This window comes from Callorhinus ursinus, unplaced genomic scaffold (genome assembly GCF_003265705.2).
Source record: "Callorhinus ursinus isolate GAN/ISIS: 27379988/994484 unplaced genomic scaffold, GSC_fseal_2.0 scaffold9, whole genome shotgun sequence".
In the NCBI taxonomy this organism is placed as follows: domain Eukaryota; kingdom Metazoa; phylum Chordata; class Mammalia; order Carnivora; family Otariidae; genus Callorhinus; species Callorhinus ursinus.
The window spans coordinates 4,219,057-4,231,356 of NW_027397071.1; the positions used below are offsets into that span (position 1 = coordinate 4,219,057).

At 47.8% G+C, this 12,300-nt stretch overlaps 1 protein-coding gene across 2 annotated transcripts in view; it reads left to right on the top strand.

Annotated features, from left to right (window-relative positions):
• CASQ2 (calsequestrin 2) overlaps positions 1-10,698 on the top strand; it is a 67,655-nt gene extending 56,957 nt beyond the window's left edge. For both annotated transcript variants that reach the window (XM_025872607.2, XM_073896079.1), the window contains 3 exons: positions 6,401-6,501; positions 8,572-8,646; positions 10,249-10,698. In XM_025872607.2, the coding sequence (XP_025728392.1) occupies positions 6,401-6,501; positions 8,572-8,646; positions 10,249-10,464 (392 nt within the window). In that variant the 3' untranslated portion in view covers positions 10,465-10,698. The remainder of the gene's footprint in view (positions 1-6,400; positions 6,502-8,571; positions 8,647-10,248) is intronic.
• Positions 10,699-12,300: the final 1,602 nt, after the last annotated feature.

Below are 12,300 nucleotides of genomic sequence, written 5' to 3' on the forward strand. Positions count from 1 at the left end.
CCAGGGAGGGCCTGGCGCACTCAGGGCTAGGAAAGGGAAAGGCTTTTCTGTGAAACTCCCGACGCCGTAGCTAGTCAGTCATTACCCGGAGGTCACTGATGTGTGACCCGGGGCGGAGGGGCCTGGCTGCAGCACCAGGAACTGCATTCGCACCCAGACAGCGGTTCCTCATATACCTTTGCTCTTGCTACTAAGCTGGACATGGCTGATTGCTCCAACCAGGCCCCTGCCCACTGGCCAAAGAAAGAAGGTCATCCATCCGGGACGTCCGTACAGCTCTCCTCAAAGAGCTAACAGTCTCGAGGAACTGTGCTGTACTGAGAGGATCTCATTTGGTCCCTAAAGCCACTCTGTGATAAGTGCGTGATTATTACCACCCCAGCTCAGAGGAGAAAAATGGGTCTTACGGGTTAAACGGCCCAAATCGCTTGCTGGGATTCAAATTCCAGTAGGCTTTCTTGACCTCTGACCTCGCCCTGATGATGATGAAGATGGTCAGGATCACTTGTTGTATGCTTATGGGACAGAACCCCGTGTGGGGGCTGCTCGCTTTAGTCCCAATTCACAAGTGAGCAGCTGAGCGCGCTACCTGCCCTGCAGTCCGGCCGCCGGGCCGGCTCTGAGCATGCGCAGCGATGCTACGCTCTATTGGGGGCGGGGGGGGGTGCGGTGCGGCGCAGGGAGAGCAGGAGAACGCGGGAAGTGAGGAGAGAGGGCAGCCACCTGGAAGCTTGAGAGCCAATTAAGGAAGAGGAGGCAGCCGTCCTCCCTGCTGTCCACGGATGTTCCCAGATTTGGAATTAGAGCCGACTAGCCGAGTGACCTGGGTCCCCCGAGGGCGCTTCTCCGAGCCGTCCGACACTGCCAGCTGCGAGCTTTGCTCCCCAGGCTGCAGGCGGCTCTCTGGGCCCTGGAAGGACGAGTCCGGAGCTCTGCTCTCGCCCCAGGCCCTGCGTGCCGCTCGGTCTTCCTCCTGCAGAGCCTCCCCGGCTCCAGCGCTCAGGATGCCCCCGGAGCCGCTGTTTGACAGGTTTGAAAATGAACACCGCTCCTCTGCCGCCCCCAGATGTGTCTGCATCAGGCTGACATCTTCTTTATAACACCTGCTGAAAGGTTCGCGGAGCGGCGTTTCTACATGAGCGCATGCAGGATGGATATCCTCCAAGGGCCCAGGGAATTTTAGCACTAACAAGCTGGAAATGCAAGGACGGACTGCCGTGTGCCCGCGTGGACTGGCCCTGCAATGAACGTCTCCAAGCCCCGTTCCAACCGGATTGCAACCGCCTGGGGTTCTTGGAAAATGTTTTTGAGATCAGTTGTCTCAAGTAGGAGTGCTGACTGCTTATTTGAGCTTCCCAATGTAAATCTGGTTTATCAAACTTAACATTTTTTGGTTCTTGCTGAGTGCTAACCGTGCATGTAACCTTCACAACAACCGTCTGTGCTAGGTACCCTCCTTATGGTCTTCCCTGACGTACAGATGAGGAAACAGGGTTATGGAGAAGTTAAATAATGTCACCAGGTCACATAGTTAATAAGTGGTGGAACTGGGATTCAAGCCCAGGCTCCCAGGCCGTAGGCTGCGCCCTGAGATACCCACATCCCTCCCGGACCCGGCCCTGGCTCCTGACAGGGCTGTGACTGGCCTGGAACTGGTCCCCCAGGGCTTGGTGCAGCCTCATTGTCACCAGATCCTCCCTGCCTGGGAAGGAGGAGAGCATAATCACCGGTTTCCCCTCCCACAGAGATGTGATTCCCAGAGGCCTCTTGCTCGCCGTGGGAAACCTGGCTCCACAGCAGCCCTCAGCCCTGGGTCGTGGGACTTCAGGTCCCAAGCCCGTGTGGCAGGGAGCGAGTCCTGGTCCACACAGCACACTGGGTCCCTCTTCTTTATTTAGGTCGATCTCTGAGACTCCAGTCACTTAGGGACTTCGCTGAGTTAACCAACGCAACACAGTGTGGCCGGGAGGAGGATGGTGCTCAGCGGCACGGATAGAAGGGGTGGGGGGGCTCCGTCCTCCAGAGGGTGCTGCCCCCTCACTGCCTTCTTGAGCCCCTTGCTTCCCTCCTATGGAAGCTTTCCCACTCAGCTCACAAATCTCAAGCACAACCTTGAGGAAGGAAGATGGCAAGAGCGTTGGTAGGAGGGCCAAGACCTAGGAGGGAAAGTGATTGTGGAGATGGTTCTAGACGAGCAGACCAAAGAACTGAGTTAGAATCCTAGCTCTGCCACTTGATGGTTCTAGACGTGCTGACCGAAGACCTGAGAATCCTAGCTCTGCCACTTGCTCCCATGTGATGCCGGGCAAGCCACATACTCTCCCGTGTCTCAACTCCATCCTCTTTGAAATGGAAAAACGAAAATCTTCCTGACTCCATCGGGACTAGATGTGAAGATTAAATGCTCTGACAAGTCCTCTAGTTTCGGTGGCTAAATAATTGCTAGCCCCCAAATCACGGAATAATATTTCCTCCTTTTTTTTTTTAATCTAGCTTTTTTTTTTTAATTATGGACTTTTCCTTCTGAAAGATACATGGCCACAATCTTAAAGGCCTCTAAGCTTAGTGCATCACTGATAAAGGAAACATTTATCCGTTTCAAATCCATCCATTCATTCATGCAATTGCAATTGTGGACTCATCTTGGGCTTTACACTGAATTATAAAAGTGAAATATGGCTTCCTGCACCTGCCTTCCTGGTCCAAAAGGGAGAGTCCACAGTGGCTGTTTCCCTTTTCCAAGACACCTGCCTGGGCACCTGTTTTACAAAGAAACAGAAGCTCTCCCTAAGAGGAAATTGAACTTGTAAACTCGCAATTTTTAGCAACTAAATACCTGGGAGACCAGTTTAGCTGCCTTAACTCAGCTTTCCCAGATGCAGGAGAATCCATTCCAGCAGGTCTACATCCAAGGCTGGGAATATAAGGGGAGATAATCTGTCAGGCTTGTGAACCTTGAATCAGGAATATCCAAGTTAGCTTAATGCCTTTAAAACAAAGGAATTAAAACTAATTCTAACCCACATATGAAGCAAGGTTCTCATAGTCACATCTGCTGGCACAGCCATCCCTGAGGCCTTCAGTCCACAGAATCATGAGCAGGGGCCAGAAGGAACCACCCCATGACATACCATCTCCTGGCGTGACTTCCTACGAGCCTGTCTTCTCTACCGTGTGGGGCCAAGACTGTATCGATAACACTGCTTGTGCCCAGATCATTGTATTTATTACCCATGCCCTAAAAGGAGAGATGAATGGCCAGGTTCCTTGTATTCAGGCAGAAAAATCCAGATCCTTTAGGAATGATGGCTAAAGCTTACTCTGTGTCTAGGGATTTAGAAGTACTAACTCATGTAACCTACAGCCAACCTTATGAAATAGGTACTTTTATTATCATCATTCCAATTTTACAGATGAGGAACCAAGACTTAAATAACTTGCCCGAAGTCACACTCAAAATGGCAGAACCAGGATTTGGACCAAGGTTGTTTGCCCCACGGGTCTGTGTGTTTAAGTGTCATGCTGGGTTGCTCGCCCCTGTTCTGTTCTTGAAAATACCCAGGAATGCAGAAGGATTATGTCCATTATGGAATTTGTCATCCTGAAAGTCGAAAAGCTGTCCTTGGATCTGGATGAGGTTTCTCTTGCCTTAATGACAGCCTCATTTATCGATGTATTCCGTGAATGTTTTTTGAGTTTTCCTTACTTCTCTGTAGACACAAAAACCTTTTGTATTCCTAAAATTAAGCACTAAGCGAAAATTTTGACTTCTCTTGTTTACATAAAAACTGCCACTCATTGAGATTTTTCTAGCAGAACCCAATTTTTATTCCTTCTATCTTTTCCTTTTTATCTCCAAATCTGCTCTAGCACGTAGAGTAGAAAAGGTTCCTGTATGTAGCTTTCCTTTTCATTAGTTCCAACATTCTGTGGGGTTTTCCATCAGAAACCTATAGTGCTGTCTTGCGTGTTCAGCTATAGTACTGAGGACACCTTTGTCCCTTTACAATATGGTGCCTAGACGACTTCTTCCCTCCCTTTACGCGAGTCTGTCTTTTGCACCTCAGATTTACTTTCTACGTGACTCAGGGTCTGTGTCGTTGAATTTTATCCTCTTCATGAATTTCTGATTTGTCAAGTTCACTTTTAAATTTGGTTCTCACCTTCCAGAGTTCTTCCTTCTGGCTTACTGAAAGTAGTCGTGGAAAGTGTTTTAGAGAATTCCCTATTGTGGTCTATGCTTTATAATACATAACCCACAGATGCCCTGTTCTGCCCAGAGAAGGGGGACCCAGAGGCGGCAGGAGTAATATCCCCCAACCTCAACTCCACCCAATCCCCACAATGATAATGAACTCCAAAGCCTGTGCCCCTATTCACCCCAAGTGTCCATCATACACGGTGACTCGTGATACACAGCTTTCCCTCGCTCTCACGACGTTCTCATTACATCACTTCGCTTTTACAGAATACCTACATTAGTACCTGTTTTTGCTGATGAAAAGAAGTCCGAAGAGGATTTTTTATTTTATGACATGTTATTGCTTCTTCACTTTACAATATTTTGGTTCTTAGGAATGTTCTACTTTTGGATATCAGAGGAAACCTGTAATTCAGAAAGAGATGGAAAAATCACGCAGGCAGAGGACATCTCTGCAGGAAGGGGCTGTGGCCTCTTCTTTCCGAGCAGTAGCTCTGCTTTCCAGGTAGCAAGGCCTGAGGGGGCCCAGTCTGGATCTACAGTTAGCAGTCCGTGTTGGCGACATTGGAAGTGACTACACCCACTCAAAGCAGAACTGCCAAGAATGGCATGCATTCCGCCTGGAATGTACAGGAATGAGGAAATGCAGAGAAAAACCTTTACCCAGGGGCCGCAAGTAGCCAAACAAAGGCTAGAGCTCCTGGGGAGAGGAGAGACTTGTTAAACAGAAGGGCTCATAGTGGTGGGGACCCTGGGCAAAAGAAGAAACCTTTATAACAAAAGGGCAGTTGCCGGACGGAATTCCGAGGCAGGTGGTGAAGTTCCTGGTAGAGAAGGTGTACATTTCAGGCCACACGTTCAGTCAAGCCAGAAATGTAACTTTACACTCTAGAATCAAACCTGTAACGTACCCAGTGGGAACTGGGTCTGGTCCCATGGATGGCCCCCACTCTCACCCCACGATCCCTAAAGGTCCGGTGTCTCGCTGCTTCTCAGGCATAGACAGGTGGGGGATACATCTGGTCGGAGTCTGCTGTGGTTCTGTGTGGCCTCTAGCCCTTGTTCCCAGCAGGTCACCACTGGTCCTGTCCATCCCAACTGTGGCTTCACCCATGTTCTTCAGAGCAACAGAGAACCGGTGGGGCCTCCTGGCAGACTTTTCTGCCCTCATGCTCCAGCACCGAGGTGTTCTCCAAGAGATTCTGGGGCCTTTCCATTTCCCAGAGTTTCATTCTGAAACAAAGCATGGATGCCCTATGCTCTGAGATCCCCTGGAACGGTGGCGTTTCTGTATGTGGACACACATGTGCACACTGGCGTGCCTCTGTGCGCACACACACACACGCACACACACTTAACACACAGGCACAGAGCTTCTTCTCAGGGACTTTCCAGAATCTTTGTTTTTAGCTCGGAGTGGGGTGGGGATGCTGAGGGTTTAGGGTGTGCTTTCTCTTACTAAACGTTCTTCCAAAACTTTGTGTTTATGGTATAAATTTTATGCTCCCAGTCCTTAAAGGTTTAGGCTTTAATTTTTTTTTAATTAAAAAAAAATTGTGTTCTTGAGGCTCACAAGGCTTGTCTCTGCTTTTCTTATGAATCACCCCTCCCCTGGGGGCCATAAATGCTGATGCCTGAGGAGAGGGAGGGCAGACCATACCAGGAAATGGTGAGAGAGGGAGGGAAACGCCATTTACTATCTCAAAGCTATGAAACCAGCTATAAATCAGAAGCTTCGTTTGAAGGTTTTAGAAATTCCGGGTTGCAGAAGACTAAGTGTCCAGGCTACATGTTCTTGGTTTGTAGAGCTCTGAGGGATAGCAAATTATTGGTTTCAAGAGAGGGCACAGAACACTGAGGACCAGGCAGGGGTTCTTCTGATCTGGGATTGCACCTGGCTGACTCAAGACCGGTCAGTTTTCACATGCAGATCAGCAAATTGAGCCGGGCTTTGAGTTAAGAACCAGCCACTTCCCTGTGAACTTTTAATATTTTTTTATTTAAAATTTTTATTGCTTCCTTTGAGTAAGCTGCTTTGTGGCTGGAGTTCTCATCTGACCCATTTTATAGAATAATCCTATAATTGAGGGTATGCACCAAATGGCCTAAGAAACCCTCGTGGAAAAACCACTCCCTGCTCCTCATGCTGGAAGCCATGTATGTGCAGGGGTTACTCAGATTTCTCGAATCCTGCTTCAGATGGCTACGAGTTCCTGGAAATCCTGAAACAGGTTGCCAGGGACAACACCGACAACCCTGACCTGAGCATCGTGTGGATTGACCCGGATGACTTTCCTCTGGTGAGTGTGTGTTCAGTGTGAGACCCGGAAGCATGAAGGAGGGTGTGAAATAGGAGAAGCATGTGCAGAAACACAGTGACCACCCCTATGCAACATGGAAGACCTTGGCAACATTGTGGGGCAACATATAGCTGGTGCTGGTGCTGACACCCACCATTCTCACTCCCTAGAGACCAGGGATCTGAGCCACCCACACAAGTGAGCTGGGTGATGATATTCTTCTGCTAGCACTTCCATTTCTGTCCCTTGTCCCACTACCTCCCTTGCTACAGCCTCTTTCATGTTCTGGGAGGGGACCATCATTCTCAGGCAACCTGAGTTGATAAGTAATAAAAATCACACTTGACCATTTTGCATAGACTGAAGAACTTCATGGAAGGAAGGAGTAGCCTCTCGGAGGGCAGAGACCCTGTCTCGAATGCATTGTGTTCTCCCAGGTCCTAGCACGCTGAATGTGTAAGAAACTTAAAGTCCAAACTCTTGCTAGTGCCAGCGATCAATAGCCAGAAAGCCTTGATTATATACTTAATTTTAAAGAGAATAAACAGAATTTGTATGGTACAGGAGCCCAGTGGTGATGACAATGGATGTAGCTAATATATTGTATGCCTGTAACTATAGTAAATTCTTCACAGGCACCATCTCATCGAACCCTCCCACCAACCCTGTGAAGTAGGAACTGTCAGAATCCCTATCTGACAAATAAAACAATAACTGCTGTCAAGGTTAAAGCTACTAAGTGGGAGATATGATATTCCAACCCAGGTCTGTCTGATGCCAAAGATTTATCTACTAGTCAGTCAATAGACTTTAGCTTGAGCTAACTGCTGGTAATCAGTACAAGTTTAGTTATCATTTGGTTATAAATGATAACTTCTCTTCTTCCGGGAATTAGCATTTGTTGCGTAGGACCTGACTGATCACATCATGATTAAATAGTCAAAATTGAGGGAGTTTAATGATTTCAAGGGTCCTGAAATCCAATCTTATATACAGAATAAGTCAGAGGCAGAGACTTTCATGGCATCTGAAGCCAATGTCATTATTCTGGGTAATCATAACAAAGTCATGACCTCATAAGACCCTAAATACTATAACTTTTTTTTTTAAAAGATGTTATTTATTTGAGAGAGTGCATGAACAAGGGGCAGAGGGAGAGGGAGAAGCAGGCTCCCTGCTGAGCAGGGAGCCCGATGCAGGACTCCATCCCAGGACCCTGGGATCATGACCTGAGCCAAAGGCAGACGCTTAACCGACTGGACCACCCAGGCGGCCCCTACTATAACTTTTTAGTTAGCCTCTGCCTGGCAGTATTTTGAGTTTACCTGGACTGTTTTGTTATGCAAGCTTGCAGATGGTCTGCAGTTGTCCCAATCTATTCTATTTGTTTGTTTGCCTTGGTTTTTACAAAAGAGAAATCTTCAGATTGTTCAGATTTCCAGGTTCCTACTATCTCTGGTCCCCATCAGGCCATATATTTGCCTTGGAGACTTTCTGCCACTGAACATTTGCATTGCTTAGCCCCATGGCCCCTGACTCCTTTAGTCTCGCCCCAGTCAGAGATTAGTTCCTGTGGATTCCAAGCCTAGTGAACGGAAAAAAACAAAAAAAAAAACCCCAAAAAACCCTTTATTTGCATGACACTTCCCAGTCTTCCCAGCCACCTCGTGGATCCGTGGATCTGAGTGGATCAGGGTAAGGGATTTTTAAATGGGAGATTGAAAGAGAGGTGGAGGAAAATGGCTCTCTCACCACACATAAACTATAAAATTCCCAAACAGTCATTTGGGAACCGACATTGGACCATCTCTATAATATTCTTCCTTACAGCTGTAGAAGCTTTTATATTACATGTTTTCATAGTTGGTGTTATGAACTCCTTTTTTCATACTTATCAAGTGCTTGAGGGCTGAGGCCAAGCCTTCAGTTTCTGAAGTGCCCACAGCTGTTTTGAAGAACTTTAAGCAATGGTGACCTATGATGGGATGGCAGGTGGATCCAGCCACAAAACGTGGCTTTGACCAGGAATGCCCTCTGTCGGCTGTCTAATCTCATTGTTCATTGCTTCAGCTCGTTGCCTATTGGGAGAAGACCTTCAAGATTGATCTATTCAAGCCACAGATTGGGGTGGTGAATGTGACAGATGTGAGTATACCCCATGAATGCTTGCTCACCAGTCACCCTCAGCTTGTCCTGTTTTCTGCCATGCAGCCCAGACTGTGATGCCATGTATAGGAGTCTAGCCTCCCCTGCAATGAGCAGGACCCTCGGCCCTGCCCAAGCTCAGGAAACTTGCCAGTGTGACCCCAGCCTAGTCTCTGAGCCAGTCCCAATCCATGGCTTCAGGATTGTCTTCCATGGGCACTTCCTGGGAAAGGCATAGGCACGTTTCCTTGCTTATGGGGCCAGCCCGTCCCGTTTTACTATTTGGAACTTTCCATCCAAGTAAACTGTCCTGTATTTTCTCCTAAAGCCCAACAACAAATTCTTTTTTACACAAAAGAACCCACGTGGGAAGCTGCTATTGCACAATGGGTGACTGTGGGGAGGGGAGGGGGTGCTGCCAGGGAGGGGGCAGGAGGAAGATCATGAAGGAGGAGGAGGGGCCCCTCCTCACCATGCAGACACACTTGAACTGAGTGAGGGTGGGAAAAGCTGGTGTGGTGGACTGGCAGAGCATGAGGAATTTTAGACCTCGCTCTCTGTGGCTGATACAACTCCACCGTAACAAAACAGAAGGGGAGACAGATACAATAGATAATGAGCAAATAACGGACAGAAAGAGATGGTCCCAGAGAAGTCATTAGAGCCATAATTAATTGTGGTGGAAATGCTTGCGAATGGGGCCAGTTAGCATGTCCTGTTATCCTGTTGGTAGGCTTTCGGTCCCCTGGGGAATTCTACGTTTATTTATTCTGTACACTGCATTTTAAACTAATAATAATAATTAATACTTTCTAAAATTTACTCCAGTTAAAACATTTGTAAGTAAAACAGTAGACTCTAAGGTGAACAGCAAAAGTATTTCCCACTGCCCTGATCCCTTTCCTAGTCCCATTCCCAGAGGGAAACATTGGTGATAGTTTCATGGCTATCCTACCAGAATGTCATGTACATGTTTGTTGTTATTATATAGGTATATAGGTATCTTGTAGATACGCTCATGAAATCAGAAGGAAAAGAAAAAACAGTGCAAATATAGTTATGATTCACAATAATACTTGATTTCAGTCCCCCTGGGAACTGCCCCAATCCTGGGCTACCTCCCACCTCCCAGCACTTTCCACGGTATCAACCTAATGGTGGGGATCAGGAGGCAGGCAGGTTAGGGTGGGGAGGGTCTCTTCCAGGCAGTGCTTTGATCTGGAGGAACCAATCTAGGGTGGGAAGGCAAGGATGAAATTCGGGGTGAGTGGTCGGGGGGGTGGCATCTCTGGTTGGGGCAGCTGCTGGGCCTAGTGTGCTGGGCCTCGCCCATTCCCCTGCCAACCCTCCACAGCCTTGCCTCCATACCCACTCTCCTTCTCCAGAGACCTCTGGGGGAAAATTGCACACACACACGTGCACACACAATGGAAGACACGTTTCCCTTGACATTGCACGAGCGGGCTGCTACACATAGCATTCTGCACTGAGGCATTCCCACGAAACAGTGTGCACATGTTCCTGATGGCCGGGCCCGGCTGCTTGGAACCCTCTGGTCTGGCTGGGCCTTCCAGCACTTGCTCACTCGGTCCCTCGCTGCAGGCTGACAGTGTCTGGATGGAGATCCCTGATGATGATGACCTGCCCACGGCCGAGGAGCTGGAGGACTGGATCGAGGATGTGCTTTCCGGAAAGATAAACACTGAAGATGATGACAATGAAGATGGGGATGACGAGGATGATGATGAGAATGAAGATGACGATGGCAATGATTCTGACGAGGAGTCTAATGACGACAGCGATGATGATGATGAGTAGCCTGACTCTGAATGGTGGATGAAAGCACAATCACAGCGGCCCACTACCATTCAGACGGGGGGGGGGGGGGGGGTGGCAAGCAGCGCCGGCCCACTCCCATCAGCTCCTTCCCCTTTCCCATCCCTTCTCCCACCCCCTTCTCATCGGGAGCTGTACCATTCAGCAAAAATGCCTCTAAACCCAGTAATCCCACTCAGCAAGGACAATTGGAGAATTATTCCCATGTGGACTGTCTTGATTGTCTCAGAAAAGCTCTCGTTCTTTGCCAGACCATCAGTGGTCATGGCAGTGCCGGAATCTGGCGGTCTGGGGACAATAATCCCCTGAAACCCCGACTCAAGTTTACTTGTTGTCTTTGATGTGACAGTAACAGAATTGATAGCTGGCAAACTGAAAGCATAGAGTGACCTTACAGTCAGAGCCCAGGGAGACCGAAGATTAATTCATTTAGCCCGCGTGCCTAGAACATCAGTGACGATCCCTCCTTAAGGCAAGAGGTTCCCTCTTAGGAAAGGCTCAGTCTTAGAAACAAGTTTCTAAATCGGGTTCTCTTGGCTCTATTAAACTTATTATTTCAAGTGTATGTCACACCATTATGAACTCAGATCCAAGTATTTGGACAGCTATCGGGAGGCCTTGAAACCCATGTGTACAGACGTAACAATCATTTCTAGGACATTAGGATATGGGATGGGAGGTTGATTTGCTTTCTGAACTTCCCTTTACTGACAAGTCTCACATTATATGCAAGGGAGTGGGGGAAACTGGAAGGATTAAAGCTTTTTAATCTTTTCTGCTGGGTTCATGCCCCTGATTGAGTCAGCTGGCTTCCTAGCCTGCGCTGGGATCTGGATACACTTTTCTGTTGCTGCTAGTGAGCCCTCCCACTGGGAGTGAAATTTGGTTTATCCAGAGGTCAATCAATGCTCCATTCGTCAGCCCTCCCACACTTGAGCAGGACAATAGCTAGAGTTCATAACGGTGCCCTGAGGCACTGAGAAAATCCCAAAGTGCCTTCCAAACGATCTAGAAGTTACGTTGTGCTCGGTAGTTTTAGCATTAAGTTTGCATTATCATGTTCTAATTTATTTTCTCAACCTTTTAACACGTGTAAGACACTGTGCAAATTCTTCGGAAATAGAGTAATCCTTTTATGGAATAGTAGCCAATTAATTCTGTCATTAAACTTATACTTTGAAAATATTGAGACTATCTTAAAAATCCTCTCTTGGTTTTTCCAATCCTGCTCATTCGCTCTTGGTTCCTCTCCTACCTCTCTGTTCCTTCTGTTTTCCTTTCTGGCCCCTCTTCCTCCGCTGGCCCTTTGAATGATAGTGTTTCACAGTATCTCTCTACTTTAACATTCTTCCAAGGTACCATCATCCATGCCCATCAGCTACCACTTGTGCGCTAATGACCTCCAAGTCTGGGGCTCCAACCTTGACCACTCCCTTAGTTTTAGATCCACTCGTTCATCTTGGTTTGGAGGTTGCACAAGCAATTCAAACAACAGAGCAAAACCCCAACTCATTACCTTCTCCACTAAATTCTCCTTCTCTTCATGGTGTCCCAGATTGGAAGAGCGATATCACCACGTATCCAATTGTCTATGTGATCCGAAGGGGCCCCCTTCCCCTCTGCAACCATGGCATTTTGCGCATACCCCCAATTGTGGAAATTGTCCTTTAAATTGTAGTACATGTTTACCTGTCTGTCCTTTCGCTAAATTGTAGGCTTGTTGGAGGCAAGGGATTTATTTATCTTTGTATCCTCAGCAGCTAGCACTTTGTCCAGCACAAAGTAGATATTCATTTATTGAATTGATGGGTGAATAAT